The sequence below is a fragment of the Synchiropus splendidus genome, chromosome 1 (assembly GCF_027744825.2).
Source record: "Synchiropus splendidus isolate RoL2022-P1 chromosome 1, RoL_Sspl_1.0, whole genome shotgun sequence".
In the NCBI taxonomy this organism is placed as follows: Eukaryota; Metazoa; Chordata; class Actinopteri; order Syngnathiformes; family Callionymidae; genus Synchiropus; species Synchiropus splendidus.
In genome coordinates, this window is record NC_071334.1 from 5462514 (window position 1) to 5480493 (window position 17980).

A 17980-nucleotide genomic window follows, 5' to 3' on the forward strand; every position below is an offset into this window, starting at 1 on the left:
GAATACATAAGCTTAAACACATGCACGCACACCCACACACACACTTCGATCTTATCTCTGCCAACAAGGTCAGTACGATGGATCACAGATTGCGGGGGAAATTCTGTCAAAGAAAAGAAACAGGGAGTCCAGAGTCCAACAGAGTCCAAAAACAGTTGAAAAAAATCAATTTTTGAATAAAAGTGTGTGTGTGTGTGCATCTTATCCATGTCTTCCTAAACACCATTATAGCATTTACCCCCATCTATGTCTTGTATTGTTGATGACAATCCTACTGAATGTTTTGGGCTTCAGTTCATGCTTGCAGAATCTTATATTTAATGTCCTCTTGGCAGCGCCAGAGCGCAAACGAACCTTCTTGAAGAGTCGACTCATTTTGTAGTTTTAACCCTCAAACTGAGGCTTGACAAAGTGAGCAGCCAAAATATCCTCACTCTGTCGATTAAAAACTCATACAGCTTCTCACACAGGTAGAAGTACAAGAACACGAACATCCCTGTGGGGACATTGTGAGGTTTCTCATTGTCATATCCCTTTCCCCAGCCTCTCCCCCTAAACCTAACCATCCAAAACACATGGCTCCTGGTTCACCAGGACTCTGAACCAAACTGAAACCCAGTTATATTGAGCCAGTTATTTTGAAGTTTTCTACCTGTGGGGACCGGCAAAATGTCCCCATGAGGACATAAGGTCCCCACGAGGATAGTGTTTTGTCAAGAATTGGTCCCCACACAGCAGTATAAACAAGCCCACACCCGCACTCCAGAAGCAAAATGAAATATATGAAGATTAACGATACTCTATTAACAATGAATTCAGTCAATGCACTCACCAAATGTCTCATCTATAATGCATCGCCAGTCCATTTATAAGAAGAATGCGTTTACACGGCTTTCTGGAGGTGTATCATCCTGTACTGTGACTACCAGGTTTTAAAAATGTATTATGAGTGTTTACCACTTAAACACTTGCCAGACATGATCATAAACATCCAGTATACATTCTCTAAATCCATATAAAGACATGACTAATGCATGCACCCATGATGCAAAATAGATGATGGCACAAGGTCAAGTGTGAGCAAATCAAAAGCCACTGACACCAGTGAAGAAAGAGAAGAAGAGAGTCACCAGAGGGCAGGCCCAGGGGTCCGGGAAGTCTGCCAGCTTGTTGCGGCTCACGTTCAGGACGCTCAGGGATTTAAGGCAGTGCATTATGGACGTGGGAAGACTGGTCAGAGAGTTGTCAGACACATCCAGCTCTTCAAGACAACGGAGTCCGATCCAGTTGGTCGCTTGAAAAGAAAGGAGCGAGTGAGTGTCCACAACTCTCCAGTCACCTTAAGTCTGACACTGCGGCATATGTCTGGGACCTACAGGCAGGGACTTCAAACAGTTCGGTCAGCTGGTTCTTGGCTGCAGAAAGCCTCTCTAGGTTGGTCAGGTGGAGCAGGGGAAGCGGCAAACTGGTCAGCAGGTTCTGGGAGAGATTGACCCGCTGTAACCTGGAGCCAAAGAAGCACACAGGGTGGTGTTGAGAAATATGGGGATGGGCAATGTGACAAGTCCAGTCAGGCACACAAGGGGCCAACATTTCAGTCGCAGCCCGAATAAAACTCTATCCAACAGTCTAAGAGGAGAAACTTGTTTAACTCTTTTGATACAGCTACTTTTAGCACAGTGATTCTCCAGGGTTTAAAACACAAACTGTCTTCCTTCACCTTTGACTCACAACACAAGAGAGTCTGGGTTACTTCTTCGCTCATATAATTCCTTCTTTATCTGGTAATAATCTGTACTTGCTGAGGTGCAAAGGAGAACACATTACCCTGACTCCACACCAAATTAGATGTTGGAAATGTGGATTATTAGGGACAACCAGCGGCGGCTGCTCAGTAGAGGGCGCCAGAGACATATGAAAAAATTTACTAAAATAATATCTGAATCTTCAGAATAATACATGGATAATATTCTGTTCCATTCATCAGTGTGGCACATTATAGATGTATGAGCATGGACCTGACTGGCCAAACATGAAGACTATTCACTTCACTCCAGAGGCAGAGGACGGCAATGTACCCGATTTGTGTAAATACACTGTTGTAAAAAACAGTTCATGTTGTTGTAGCGTATTATGTTAGCGCCCCCAGGAGTAAACATCTGCAACTGTAGACAAGAAATGGCAAGTCCAAACTTTAAAGGACGATTTCACAACAGAACAGGATTTGTATAGTAATCTACGATCACAAAATTAGATGTATATAAGCAAACAAAAGTACTGAATACATTTGAGAAATCTAATTTTTTCTAGGGCTGTCAACAGATTTTTTTGTTTTTTCACTTCGATTAACCGCACTAAGGCCGAGTTAACTGTCAATAAATGGCAGTATCTGTTATGTTCGCATGAGGAAAGTCTGGAGTTGCTATTCCTTCCATAGAACATTTAGAAAAGATAAAAAATGTGTGATTCATTTGCCATTAATCGTGATCAGATGAGTCTCACAACTGGAATACATGAAGGAATCTGGGCAAAAATAATATATGGGAAGGGAATTGATCATGACAAATGAGGGAAAACAAAGTTGCTGTGGAAGTGCATCGGCACATGTGGAGGAAGTGTGCACCACAATGCTTGGAGAGGGTGTTAAACTGAAAGTTCACTGGCAAACTTGATCTTCCGGGACAGATGGGGGTCAAAATCAGGGTGATTTTGGTGAAAGATTTGTAGATTAAAATAAGAAACTTGGAATACAGCATTTCAACAACCACTGAGTGCAATTATTGAGGGCATAAACGTATTTCTTCTATAAGCGCAACTCTACTTTCACAGGTTTCTGACCGAAAAAGGATGGTCCTTAAATTTCACAGTTTATCAACATTCATTTAAACAGTCAAACAAATAAATGTGACCTGTGAATCAATGCTCGATCCAGTCCGATCGCTTTTGCATCCCTCTCGACTTTAATGATCAGCATCCCCTCACCAAGAAGGCAGGGATGGATGGATGGTTTCTTTTTTTAGCCCTTCTATTCCATCAGCTTCCACTTTACAGCAACACAGTAGTTTGAGCTGCTGCCTCAGTTAATACATGAATCGATCACACTTTTACTACATAATGGAGACCATCTTTTAATATACCTGTTTATGAGACTGTCCACAAGCAAATACGAGGTACTGGTCAAAACTATTCAGACCTGGACTGCCGTCATACGATGCTTTAGTTTATCAGTGCATTTAGAGAATTCTAAGAGCAGAAGGTATGAAACAGCCTTTTTCAGAGCCTTCACGGTGGCATGTACCTGGTGCAGATGACTTCCCGGGAGCTGGCAGCAGGGGGCAGCTGCTTCAGTTGGTTGTTGGACAGATTGAGGTCCGAGAGGTGAATGAGGCCCCAGGGCACCACAGAGGGCAGCGTGGCCAGGCGGTTAGACGACAGGTCCAAGTGGGTGATGCCTGATGAGAAGTCCATGAACCAGTCCAGCTCCAGCCAGGGCAGCTGCAGGCCACTCCAGGACACTCTCACAGACTGAGGTGAATCAGCATTATGACCAATCAGAGGGATGAGGAGGACGGGCGAGGGAGCACGTCTTCTTAGGCAAGCAGTTACTTTCCAGTCACACCAACCTGCTCAGATTCCACACTCTCCAATTCTTGGACTTTTTTCCTGAGGAGGTTTCTGCTGAAGGTCGGGTGGTCCATCAGCGTGTACGAGGAGAACGCTGCACCACTTTGCAGCAGGAAGTCTGCGATATCCTCATTTCCTTTGATGCACAAAACAGCCAACGATAGTCATCGACTTAACTAACAGACTTTGTCTTCCTCATTATCCCGTAATTCCCATTTGCAGTTGGCACGGCCTCCTGCAGCTGAACTTATTTTGACCATCCTCCTGAGTCCTTTGGTGGATGCAGTGGACATGAAGCTATTCAACTGCTACTCACAAATTTAACTCCTGTTAACTGCATAAGCAGCAGTGCTCTATAAGCCGTGGGTGCAGTGGTGCTGTCTGCACCGTGGAAAGGCTTAAAAACGCATGAGGATCACTTCTAAACTAGTTTGGAAAACGGGCTCCAGCATGGAGACTGACTCATGAAACAAACTGGCCAATGTTCTGAACTGGAATCATCAACTCCTCACATCTTTTATTGACATGAAAGCGCTCAAAATGAGTCCCAAGTTCCGACACCACAGCCGGTCTCAGCTGCTGCTTCTTGTCTCCGCTCCTCCAGGAGATCGACTCTGTGGGCGGAGCTGCGGACACGCGGGCAAAAACAGAGCATTTTGAGCGCTTTAAGGTCAATAAAACGACTGTGATGTCATGGGTTTGATGTGACGAGGCTCAATATTTTGGCAGCATGAGGCTCTTTAGCCTGTGAAAATCCATATATTAGCTGTGTCGCTGTATGAGCTGCAGGGTTCAGACCAGCAGGTTATAGACTGGGAATTACAGCTTATCAGTCAGCAGCCAAATATCTGAACACATGTATTCATAATTGATTATTGCCTCTGCCAAGGCTCCCTGACCCCTTTGTTTGTTTTGTTTAGCTTGTTTGACCACTAATAACATGTCAAATATGAAGTCATCTATTTATGCGGGTAAATGAAAGTGGGGTAATAAATAAATTCATTTAAACTTGTGTTTGACTTTGAGCATCAATAAAAACTGCCTCTCCTATACTCTGTCTACACCTGCACCCACTGTGGCCCTGAAGCGAAACCCTCCGGTCAGGATTGCGCCACTGAAGAGGGACTGGTTTCTGATACCTGCCTGCGCGGCGGCGTAGAGCGGGAGGCCATTGATGACGGCAAAGTCCCCAGTGTGGATGGCACAGTCTTTAACATCGGCACTGTAGGTGAGAACCAGCAGGCGGACCATATCCAGATGACCTTGCTGGCAAGATGTGGCCAGCATCCAGTTGAGCAGGTCTTTCCTCAAGCGCGGACCTGAGAGGCAGATGGAGAAACAATGAAGCAAAACATCAGAATAAGCCGCAGTACTTCATGAGGTCACGCCAAACCTCATTCAACTGATCATGACTTCTCACCTAGTATAGAGGAACAGACTAGTGGCAATGACAGACATGTTGCTAGCGAAAGAAAATCTACTTATTTTTACTTTCCCCACTAAGTCATCGACACAAAGGCAGGAGCAACATAACTCTCAAAGTTACAGAAAGATTCTGACAACGTGTTCAGGAGGAGAAATGGGATAAGATGGATTTGGGGGATGACCAGGAAAGATTCCTGTGGACTCCATGTATGCTTCACATTTGGCTCCTGAGTCCAGCCTCAGGCTCAATGACCATTTTTGTCAGAGACTGACATGTCAAATGCCATCTGAGAACATAGCACAATATCTCAGGGCAACACCAAGAATCAAGATTCAATGTAATGTCTTATCGCATTTTTGTGATTTGGATGGTAAGTTGATAAGTTGCCATCTCATGTGACTCCACACCAGGTTGAAGAGTACTTGACACGCTTAAACAGAGTGGAAACATGTTGACTACGTTTGTATTTGTAGTCTGTCTTTGTCGAACATGAGGTCTGTGACCAGTCAGTCATTGAAGAAGGAAGTCTAGAACAATAACTTAGGTACAGTGAGTAGAAGGTTTTAAGATTCAAGCATTTGGTTCAAATTCAGTTGTTTTGAAGGTGACAGTTCAGTCCAGGTTTCATTTTACACTCTAAAAGTGCTGGTACATTTTGACGGAATTTGGGATCACAATCCAAGCACTTGAGAAGGAAACGCACAACTGTTTTTTTGGCATCAAAATCACCATCAAATCAGAGAGAAGACTATTAAAAGATTATTTAAGTGCTGAGCTAGAGACGAACGGACTGGAATCTGACAAATCCAACTATTGCTGGAGTTCCTCAACATAAAGAGCGAAGGCCTTCAGAAAAAGCAGAGTAAAATTAATTTATTATTAACAAAAATCCATTTGATAGTCAATAAAAATAATAAATGGCTTGAATTTTATGGCTTCTTCAGCAGCGTCCAGTACTGAGAGGCTGTCGACATGCACCATGGCAGTGTTTGGAGGCAGAGGGGGCTGACAAGGCCTGGTCAACCCACCACCAATAAGAAGCAGCATGGATTGCTCTCAGCACAGCTGGATCCCATATAGAGGCTGGAAGTGCAAGGGCAGGAGCTCCCTCTGCCACAGCCACGTTCAAGCGCCCCCTACTGTACCTGACATGGCGCCCAGCAGCTCTTGGACCACACTGGTGTGACCGTAGTAAGCCGCCAGGATTGCCGGGTTGCCACTGGACGGCTCCTGGGAAACAGGGATTCGGGCCTCTTTGAGGAGGTAACAGACACTCTGCAGGTCTCCGTGCTGCACGGCCACACACAGAAGACTCGTCTGCAAAAACAGATGGCCTGGCGTAAGGTTCAGAAGTTACCATGAGGATCCAGTGCGAGGGCACTTTACTGTATGTGTGTATTGCCATTGAAGTGCAGAAGATAGTTAGACATGAGTTGCCTCACAACTGCCATGTCTAATTCAAAATATCAGAAAGAGAATCCTCCTGAAAAAGGGAGCCTCATATAATGATCAGTTGAATTCTCTCTGAACTATTTCATTTTGGCTTGACTCAACTAAAGCAGTCACGTGAACGCTACACAATCTTTTCTCCTCTGAAAGTCCAAACAAACATGTATTTTACACTAGACTTAGACTTAGACTTGACTTTATTGATCCCTTTGGGATGACTCCCTCCAGGAAATTTACGTTTCCAGTAACAATAGAGGCAAGAAAGGGCATGTAGTTAGGAAGAGCATCACACAGAGAATAAAAAAAAAATACAAATGAAATAAAAATAATAATACTAATAACCTAGAAGTAAAAATACAATTGAAAATAAAATAAGATTAAAAAAATATATATATATATAATAAAAAAAAAAAAAAGTTAAAAATTAAACTAGATTAAAAAGGGTTATTGCACCGTAGGGATGGTTATTGCACATTGTAAAAGCAGGTGTCCATTACTATGTGGTAAAGCGTAGTGTACCTTACTACTTCCTCCCCCCAAGTGAGGAGTTGTAGAGTACGATGGCGTGGTGTACAAAGGAGTTCTTGAGTCAACTACAGGCAGGAACTGTCAATTCAAATGCTTTTGAACCCCCGATAATGCTGGAAGGCTTGTTCATAACAGCGCTAAAGCGTCTTGTACTTCCCTTGAAATGAGTTAGTCGGGGAAGTTTTTGGCAGAGTAATCCATAATACTGGCACAGAAAGAAGTGGGCCAAATCCCTGCTGCCTGTTCCAATCCATCCGAATGTAAGAAGGAAAAAAAATGCCCCAGAGGAAGCGTGGAGCTCCACATCAAAGGAACGGAGGGGAGACACAGAAGGGATTTAATTATTTGCAACACACCAGAGGAATTCTCACACAGCTGCCGGATCAAATACGGAAGCGTAACTCTGAGTTGGATTCAGAGAACTATAGAATGGCAGTGGCACTTGTGCATTACTGGAGACAAAGTTGCCGCAAGCGATGACGATGAAATATGATGAACAAAATGGAACCAAAGCTCCAGTAAACATCAAAGGCATGTTCAGGTAGGGCATGGCAGTACGCACCCCGCCGATCCGGGGCATCCCGGCGCTGCACTCCACGCAGCAGGCTTGCTGGATCAGCTCCCGCGCAGAGTCCTCTTCTCCACCTTCGTATGCTGCCTGGATGTTCTCTAGAGTGGGAGAAGGAGTCAGTGCCGGGCGGGGGGCAGCACTCTCCACCAAGGAAATCTTGGCTCCCATCTCATCCCCTGGGCCTGGAGACACACGACGGAGGCATGTTGGAATCAGAAGGCAGCAAGTGCAAAGCCATGAGAGCAGGTGGGCCACACCATCTCACAAGTCAGCAGCAAGTAGGTCACCTTATTAACCAGAGCGGAGCCAAATGGATTAGGCCGCACAGAGCAGGAACGAGTGAGTGGTCCATTTAGCCTCCCGATGCTTACGCAGCAGAAGTGGAGAATTGCGCAGCGTATTAAAAAAAACACAATTTAGAAAACCAAAAAAAAAAAAGTTTTTGATAACTCAGAGTGACTCAGAGGTCTGAGAGTTCCAAACCTCCAGGTGGACCTCCAGTACCTCCAGCAGGCTCTTTGCTCGGAGGGCGTCTGGGCGTCTTCAAAACATGAAAACATGCCGCCACATACCGGCGGAATCTGGCGGCCAAGCTACGGTCGAGAATCGGGTGTCCATTTTTTCATATTTTGCAGACACCCAGACACCCTCCTAGCTAAAAACGCCTGACCTCCAGTAGCTCCAGCAAAAAACACCACCCTACATGAATCCTGGCGCATTCTGTTTGTTTTGCAAATCCACAAAAAAACTGTTACGTGGCCTGCAAGAGTTGTAAAAACCTAAAGTAGGCTCAAAGTGCACACTTTATATTAAAGGGCACCAAGATCTGCACCACCTCCAACAGGCTTTTTAGCGAACAGGGAGTCGTGGAAATGCCCTAAAGACGCCCTGTTCTTCCTGTCGTTTCCCACTGCAACTTTGCTGAATGTGATGAAAAACCATGTCTGAGAGAACTTCCACTGGAAGATGGATTAAAAGATTCTAACAGACATAAGGGTTCAGATCGAGGATGGGTGGGTTTCCATAAACGCTGCGATGTAGCAAGGCATCTGCAGGCTTCTCCCCAGTGCGTCAGCCCCACCCCCCAGCAATGGGTGAGTTTACAGCTTTTTTTGGTCAATACGTGGTGAAATATGACTCCAATGTCAGGGCTCCCTCACCATCAGTAGAGTAGGACCTAAATGAAGGGTGTATAATGCTCTCTGCATTGTCAAACTTCAAAACATTGCTGCCCCCATCCTGGGTTGGAGACACCAGCCACTGCTGGGAAAGATCCTGGTGAGAACTGAGATGTCTGTGACGCTGGCTGTCCACAGACTGACTGGCAGAGATGCAGCTGAACACGCCCTGCAGTCCAAAAAGTGAAGGCTGGCCTGAGGGCCATGCTCTTGCCCTTTCTAGGCGCAGCATAACCCTGTCATTCAAAGCGTATCTTTTGGGCAGAGCGCGGTGTGTCTTGATCACAAAACCTTAACAGCCACATGTACCACTGCATCCAGGACGGTGACATTCCAACTTGCAGCAGCATCTGGGCTGCACGTGTCTGCTGCATCCCACCCTGCAGATTTTCTATGAATAATTAAGAGTGAGAGAGGCAGGCAGACAGTGCTGCCGGTGGAATATGAGACGGCCGGAAGGAGAGAAGCCATTAGGCTCCCAGTTTTTAAATCAATATTCCTCCAATCGGCTGACCAGTCAAGTCCGGAAAAGACCTTGAGATGGATCAAATGACACCACCATCCTTTTGTTTAAACAGCATGTAGCATAGACTTCTGGGGCGATTCTAACAAAACACAGTGGGAAAGTACTGTAAGTGTGTACGATGCTTTGTCACTGTGACTCACTGTGGCCATGAGTCCTATATTAGCCTGTGAGTCATTAACATGCTTTTACACCAGGGAAGCTCAACTGCTCGTGGTTTCTACAGCAGCAGGACAAAATGAAAATTGCTACAGATGCAATCCCTCTTTGTAGAAGGAACACATGAGCTGCTTATTGTGTTGACCAGGCATTAATACGGGGCTCGGGCTTCACCGATCGGCCGGCCGATTTATCGGTGCATTTCTGAAGTCACCATGATCGGCCAATCAAATGGCAAATATACAACGATTTTTAAAATTATTTATTTATTCATTTGAATAATGTGCTATTTTATAATTTAAAAATTGTGTTTTTAAAAATTGTTCTTAGATCACGATGTAAAAGGGACAAAAAAAGCGGCTTGTTGTCACGCTGCAGCCCCACCTGCAGAGTAGACCAGTCACGATGGCGGCCGTTTGGCAACACTTCACCGTCCAGGAAAATGACAATCGAAATGCAGTTCTCCGAATTTACCAAGAGGCTAACCAACGAAAGCTAAGCTAACCGGAGCTAACCGCAGGCAACCAAGCAGCCGTGTTCTGTTGTCAAAGACCAGAGTGTTCAGCAGCTAATAGCACCTGGAACCCAGATACGCATTCCCTGGATATGTAGTCGGCGAGAAGACAAGTGACCTGTCGGGTGATAAGGCAACATTCCGCTACTTAACAAGTGATGGGTGAAGTTTACATTGTGGGTTTGATCAGTGCATTGTTCACTGAAAACTTTTTTCACTAAAACTTTTTTTTTTTTATATATTAATCACTTTGCATTTTGTATTGTTCATATGTTATTTAATTTGCTTTACAAGTTGCAATGTTTTCTACACAGTGTTGTTCAGTATTGTTGTTATTTAGTAGGTTTGCATAATTAATATAAAAAAATAAATAAACATTAAATAGTGACCTGAGTGTGTGATTATTTGTGGAAAAAAAGGCGATCTGTGCACCACTAACAGTGACAATATATCACCACTTTTCCGTCACGTCTTGCACAGAATAATAAAAACTACAAATGATGTTGTACCTCGAGGCATGAAGTGAACTACTGGCGGAGATGTTTTTAACCTAGAATAATGTCTGTGCAGCCAGTTGCCTTTGGGGTACGGTAAAGCAAACTGACACCTTGTGGTTGTACAAACAATAGTTGTATGATGTTCATGCGCTAATGGTGGAACACAATACAAGCCAACACCAGCGTAATGAGATCAAGTGGTGAGTTCTGCTTGGAGGACAGCACCATGTACAGCAAGTCTCCTTAACCAAGAGAGCTGCATGTACACGGTCACTTTCAATAGAACATTATTGATTTGAATTTGTGGAGCTGGCCAACTTGCTTTTAAAAGACTTCTTACAGGAATTATGGTGCGATTCCACAATACTGTCATCAGGACCACCAGGCATGTATTAGAGGAAGTGCCAGAATAAAACAATGAGCTTCTCGTCTAACCGTTTCCCTGTTGCTGCCACAGGTCGGCGTCTGCGCAGCTTCACGACAAGTTGCGTGATTTCCCAGAGAAACAGAGACAGTCAGTGCAGAGGAAGAAATGATCGACGTACAATGCAAGGTTAGGCATAAAAATGTGGGGAAAACTGACATCAATGAAACGACCAAACGGGATATTAAACAGTGTCTTATAGACTTTTTATCTTTCCAAGAATAGATAACAGAAACAAAAGCACAAAAAGATGACTGTGGTCAACAGTTCTGCAGTTAGAACTCAACACATTCAGACAGTCAAGTCTCTGTTTGGACTTCAATTTTGTGGTGTGAGCCAGGAATTATGGTGGGTAATGAGTTTGTAAGGGATCAATGGCATGGGTCACCTGCCATTAACCCTGCACGAAGGCTAAGCTGCTTCTAACTTGGTGACAGTTTCACACAAAAATGTTCAATCTTGTACATGCGATAAAAAAAACATTTGTGTTTGACTTCCTCCAATTTTCCTCCAAGTGTCATCAACAACATTTTTTGTCCAGGTGCACCGATTTATTTCTTATTTTTCACACACAAAAGCCACTTTTTTATTTATTACACAAACCTATTAAACAATTATAATACTGAGAAAGAAATGAGAAGAACTGAAAACATTGAAATTCATAAATATATAACTTCCCTTTCTTCATTCTTTTCAGTGAACAATGAACAGCTCAAACCCACAACGGAAACTTCACTCCTCACTTGTTATGGCCATATCTGCGCCGATAAATCGGTCGATCTATCGATGAAGTTTATTCTATTTGGATGGCAGTTAGCATTGCATCTAATTATACTCTTAACACATTTTTACACAGCAGGTTTAGGAAGGTAAGGTCGATGACGGATGTGTCATCAAGCAAAGAGTCTGAGAGAAAGATGGATACTTCAGGGGACTGAGGAATGAAGGGAATAAGAGAGAGAGGAGGAGGAGAGGAAGAGATGATGGCTGACCAGAAATGAGCAAGGTGGAAGTGAGAGTAGTTCCGGAGAGGATGAGCGTGGATGATGCAAAGAAAGAGCACCACAGATCCGTTACTTTCTCTGAGGATGTTGGTAGAGGAAAGTACAGAGTTGCATAGTCTTTGAGGATCTGAAGACCGCCTCTGACAGAGGAAGTACGAGGAAGTCAGGGACTTCAATGGAGCATAATGTGTGTAAACAAGAGAGAGGCACAACGGCTGCTGAGGTCGGGAGCAGAATTTGAGTCGTCCAGAGAGGATCAAAGGAGGTGAACAAGAGGGGGAAAAGCTACCTACAGCTTAATAGCTATCTTGTTTTTCTTTTTTTAAACCATTCCACGTGAAATAAAAGGAGTGCATCAAAGCTTCTTCTGGATTCTGGATCCTCCAATGGCAAGAAAGATGCAGGACAGTTCTCCGCTGTTCATGCCTTCTGTATCATAGAACTTCATGACACTTCAGTGATCTCACGGCAAGGGGATTGACCTAGGTCCTCAAAGAGCCGGGGGTGCAGGTTTTTGTTCCAAACAATCAAGCAGAGAAAGTTCAACCAACAAGGCGTCTGATGGTCAGAGAGGTGCTGCCTGTTTTGGCTGACAGCGGAACAAAAACGCGCACCAACCCTGGCCTTTTGAGGACCCCTCAACTACACCATCAACATGAGGCACTTCAGAGAAGTGGGACACCATCACCATAATCAGAAAAAGAATCCGCTTTTTTCGGGCGGCGTCGACCAGCTTATGACTTTTCCAAGGCACCTGTCGATCTGGCCGATGTTTGAATGGGAACCCAGGCAAACCTCCAGACGACAACAACTAAGAACATCGCAGCGAGAAGACGCTGCAGCACGTAAACAAAGAAGCAGCGCGCTCCGTCTCCCTCACTGACCTGCTAAGAGCAAATCTGCACATCCTCGACGTCTTCCAGCCTCCGAAACATCTCACAGTTTCACCTCGCCTTCTCCATCTTCAGTGCATAGCCAAACACTAGCCGGGGAGGCTGCAGCATCTGTCCTACTCTCCAGCAGGCTGCTGAGGGAGGGACCGCGGGGGGAGGTACCAGTCAGAGAGAGAAACCTGAGGAGGGGGGAGGTGGTGGGGGACGATGCTCCTGAGAGCCACACGCCCTGATTTCTCTTCATGACTCTTGCTCATCTGTTTATTACAATTTTTAATTTGATTTCTGACAAAAATACCCAAACTGTCAAGTCTACTTGGAGACAGAACAGTAGTTCCACAGATGGACACATCTAAAATACTTCACTAAACCAGCTTGTGCTCGGCTTCTTTGAAGATACGACTCCCAACGGTTGGTGAGAAGAGAAGGAAACAACAAAGGATAGACGCTATTGCACGTGGAAAAAATGTTCAGAAGGTTTAACTGTATGCAGGGTTGTATTTGCGTATTTATAAAGAGTAGTTTTCATTTTTTATCAATACACAAAGCAGTGGACATGCAAAAACAAGGAGCCAGAACAGGTTCTGACAGTAATATTTGGGGGCTAAATAGTTTCAGTGATTGAGAACCTGTGTTATCACAGACCAAAGCGCAGATGCAGCAGGAGAGAGACGCCATGGCAGCTGGATTACATAACCAATATCCAACTACTTTCCCTGCAGTTTTACAGCCCAGGACGACCATCCACGGCATAGATGGTGTTATTCCAGTAGCTACCATCCTCCAGAGCTATACTGTGAGAGCGCTAACATGTTAGCACAGAGCTAACCAGCATAAAACTCAGGGCCACACTTCCCATGTGTCTGGCCTTTCTAGCCATTCATGATATAGATCCATATGAAGTCACTTCATATGGATCTATATCATGAATGCAGTCTGTGGTGCGTTTGCTAGATGGCGCTGTGGAGTGACACAGCGCCATCTGCTACGCGAGTCCTTGGTCTACATTTGACAATACAGTGGTACCTCGGTTCTCGACCACAATTTTTCCAAATGAATGGAAAAAGAACTAATGCGTTCCAAGCCTTAAAACAGTCTTTTGTAGGAGTGAATGTCGAGTGTCTGCTGCAGGTGGCTGTTCCTCTATGTGTGTGGCCGCTGCATGTGGGAGGGGTTGCTGAGTGAGTGACGTCTCTCCAGAAGTGAAGAGGTGCCTGGTGCGTGTCCAGCTCTGAATGTGCGCTTCTGTGCAGTTTGGCTGTGACAAAGTCATAAACCAAGTCACGCTCTGTCCCAGACTGGCCTCATCCCTGTCCCAGCTCCAGCCCACAACAGGACATCAAACCCTGGAGTGAGCGCTCCAGCACCTCCCCTGTGACACTCTACCACGGTCCAGTGTGGAGACAGGAAAGGTTTTACACCTCAATATGAAGAAAAAACAGTCAGTAAATGGAGCTAACGGGACACGTCTGCATACAGAGGCTGCGTTACACACAATAACAAAGCGCGTCGTGGGTCAGCTGATCGGTCCGCGCACGTTATGTTTTTTCCGGCTTTTTTCGGGGGCGTTCGAGTTCTGGATTTTTATTCGAAATCCGAAGCAAAAAAATCTAATCCAATGGAGCCACCCCTCAGCACCAACAGCCACATATCAATACAAACCACTGCATGACAACCAGACTGTTGTGTTCACAATAATGACATGCTACATGGTGGCCACAAGGAGGCACTGTGTTGTATGAGATTGAAAGAAAAAAAAGCAAGAGACTTGCAGGAAGAGTTGATCAGGAGTTATTGCAGCAGGTGGATTGTTACGCAGAGTTAAGCAGAGTTAATAAAGGACGTTACCATCGTCTGTTTGCTTCTTCTTGGAACTCATCCACATAACACAGACACCCATGACACATAACAGCAAAAATATCAGCCTTCCAATGTAGCACCACTGCAGAAGTGAAGCAGATCCAGTCATCAACAATGTAACCAAAAAGTATTCAATAAAAATGATGACAAGCAGCTGTGCATCTCTCCATTACAGGAGAATTGCTCCTATTCCCACCAACATCTCTGTGAGTGTGTGTGACTTTTGTGGAGTCCATTTGCTTGATACATGAGGCAGCGACAAACAAGCCTTGTGGTTGTCAAACAGAAGTGGTTTCAGTTCTCTTTTGGCTATATTTGCTGTGTGGACACACACACACACACACACACACACACACACACACACACACACACACACACACACACACACACACACACACACACACACACACACACACACACACACACACACACACACACACACACACACACACACACACACACACACACACACACACACACACACACACACACACACACACACACACACACACAGGCTGGGCGGAGGTCTGGAGATGATGGTGGCAGGCAGATGAAGAGGAGTCAGAGAGGGACCAGTGACAGTACTCACTGCTTGGTTGCGTCATCTCGCTGCCTCCAGAGTCCGGAGGACTGCCAACCGACCAGTAGAACATTCCTCCTCCTCTGGTCAGTCCTGCACAGAGGAGGAGAACCAGCACAGTCACATTCATCTGAACAACACACTTCTATGTTGTGACAAAAGATTCCATATGAATATGACTGGAATCTATTGGGTTGAACAAAGCAAGCGTCATCTCAGGTGATGCCAAAGAGATTTTATTTTCAGGTTTTGAGTCACACTTTTCTGTGCGATTCAAATAACTCCTGACTAGTGCTGTCAGTCGATTAAAAAAAATTTATCGAATTAATCGCATTTTTATGTTATATCTGCTAAAGGTCTCCTGATGAAGAATTTGAGGATATTAAAAAATTGTAGTGCATGACTAATCAATTTAATACAGTAAGATGAGAAGATTTGAAATCCAATTTTTTATTGGTGAACTGTGCTTCATGAATGAACTCCAAAAGTAAAGGTCAAGCACATCCGCAAACCAGTGAGGCCAGGTGCATTATTCAACAATGTAAAACTAATACAGCAATACAGTGAAATACATAAAATAAGGCTGTCTTCAAAAATGTAATACAAATACAGCAACTCAGTTAAATAAATAAAATAAGATGGTTTTCAAAAATGTAATACAAATACAGCAACTCAGTTAAATAAATACCATTCTGAAATAAAATAAGGCTGTCTCAAATAGGCACTTAGACTTAGACTTTCTTTATGGTCATTGCACAAAAGCATATGACTGTAATATGGCAACGAAATTTCAGTCTGAGGCCTCCGGTTTCCAAAAACCAAAACTATATGTCCAAAATAAATAAATATCAGATAAATACTAACAAAAATAAATAAACAAATAAAGAAAAATAAATAAAGAATAATAATAACAACAATCCATAAATTATTATTGTTAATGACAATAATAATAAAAAAAAAACTTAAGCTCAATATAGCAATTAAAAATGAATAATAGAAGTATAACACGCCTCTAAATGAGGCAAAATAAAGAACCGTTGATGCTCATGATTAATTGCGCTAAATTAATTAATAAATCGAATGAACGCGTTAAAATGACAGCACTACTCCTGACCATCTCCCGCGGTGGGTCCAGGGCCCCGGCACCAGGACTGCGCATGCTCTGTAAGACGTCTGCACTCAGAATAACAACAGAAGTCGCTTCCCCCAGACACTAAGTGACTCAGAGTTTCCTGGACGGACAGTTTTCAGACGCGGGCTCGGAGCGCGGACGGACTTTTTCAAAGACGTTTCTGGACACCGCGTTCACACGGCTGGATCTGAGAGCGAAACACGTCACAGTCCAGTGTGTGTTGACACGCACGAGCCGCGAACCAGGAACGAACTGCAGCTTTTCTCTACATGCGTCAACGCGAAGGTTCAGAAGAGCTCAGACGCTTCCGGTGGATACAGTTGAAGTGCTGCCTCACCGTTGGTGCAGCAGCTCCGGTCAGCGACATGTCCGAAGGTGTTCGTCAGACTCGCTCATCAATCCGTGACACTTCCTGATCTTCGGCATGCAAACTCTTTCCCGGACAAACGCGCGCGTCAAGTAGGCACAGACATCCCGGAAGTATCCTTCAAAATAAAACACGGTGGCGCGCACATTTTGTTCTTGCCTAATGCTAGTTTTATTTTTTTTTAAAGATGATTCTTTCAATTATTCAAAAAGCAATTAGACACATACACCGCATCCTTTCAGCAGCATGAAAACTGCTAGATGTAAGAGGGCAATAAAGAACTTAATCATAAATTAAAATGACTAAAATTGCTTTCCACTTCTGTCATTGGAATTGTGAACAACAATTCAGCTGATAGAGACTATTTTCAGCCAGAAAGAAGAGATACGTAGATTCATAACAGCAATAAAACAAAAAAGAAATTGGCCAGTGGAACTCTTTTTGATGCTTATGACTCAAGTATAATGGCCTCCAGGGGTTTTAAACTCAAGAACACAAGGTGCCAAAATGTAGTTAAAGTCACAGGTCAAACATATACATTTTGAAGACTCCTGAATTGGCACTCCTTTAACAAGGAATGAGCCAAAAGAGAATGCAGTATCAGTCCCACTTTAAATTCTGATGTTAGCATCTCATTGGTGAGTCTCAAAACACCAAAACAAATCGTATCCCTTCACCATTCACCTCTCAACACAAGAGGCACAAACATGAATTTGATCTTGCATTGTTCATCCGTGTCCCTTCGAGCGTCTCACAGTTCAAATGTTACATTACAAACCATTAAGCCTTTATTTTCTGCTCACTTGAAAACTTCCTGTTTGAATGGCAACACGCTGTGGGTCACAACACCAACAGGTGTCAGATGTGGTGTAGCTTTTTGTGCACTTTGCTGTCACTATTTAGCTCAGTCATGAATCGATTTCCATAAATTCTGGACTTTAGAGTGGAATATTAGTCCAAAAACAAACAAACAAACAAACTGGCCAATGTTCTGAACTGGAATCATCAACTCCTCACATCTTTTATTGACATTAAAGCGCTCAAAATGTGTCCCAAGTTCCGACACCACAGCCGGTCTCAGCTGCTGCTTCTCGTCTCTGCTCCTCCAGGAGATCGGCTCTGAGGGCGGAGCTGCGGACACGCGGGCGAAAACAGCGCATTTTGAGCGCTTTAAGGTCAATAAAACGCCTGTGATGTCATGGGTTTGATGTGACCAGGCTCTTTAGCCTGGAAAATCCATATATTAACTGC

At 44.2% G+C, this 17980-nt stretch overlaps 1 protein-coding gene across 6 annotated transcripts in view; it reads right to left on the bottom strand.

The window, feature by feature from the left end:
- lrrk1 (leucine-rich repeat kinase 1) overlaps positions 1-16841 on the bottom strand; it is a 51719-nt gene extending 34878 nt beyond the window's left edge. For 5 of the 6 annotated variants that reach the window (XM_053853841.1, XM_053853845.1, XM_053853843.1 and 2 more), the window contains exons 1-9: positions 16700-16841; positions 15240-15323; positions 7590-7780; positions 6196-6367; positions 4764-4943; positions 3624-3760; positions 3299-3525; positions 1377-1504; positions 1131-1294 (exon numbers count right to left, since the gene is read on the bottom strand). In XM_053853841.1, coding sequence (XP_053709816.1) covers positions 1131-1294; positions 1377-1504; positions 3299-3525; positions 3624-3760; positions 4764-4943; positions 6196-6367; positions 7590-7780; positions 15240-15303 — 1263 coding nt within the window. In that variant the 5' untranslated portion in view covers positions 15304-15323; positions 16700-16841. Of the gene's footprint in view, positions 1-1130; positions 1295-1376; positions 1505-3298; positions 3526-3623; positions 3761-4763; positions 4944-6195; positions 6368-7589; positions 7781-12781; positions 12918-15239; positions 15324-16699 lie in introns of those variants that run through there. The other variant, XM_053853844.1, reaches the window with a different exon arrangement.
- Positions 16842-17980: the final 1139 nt, after the last annotated feature.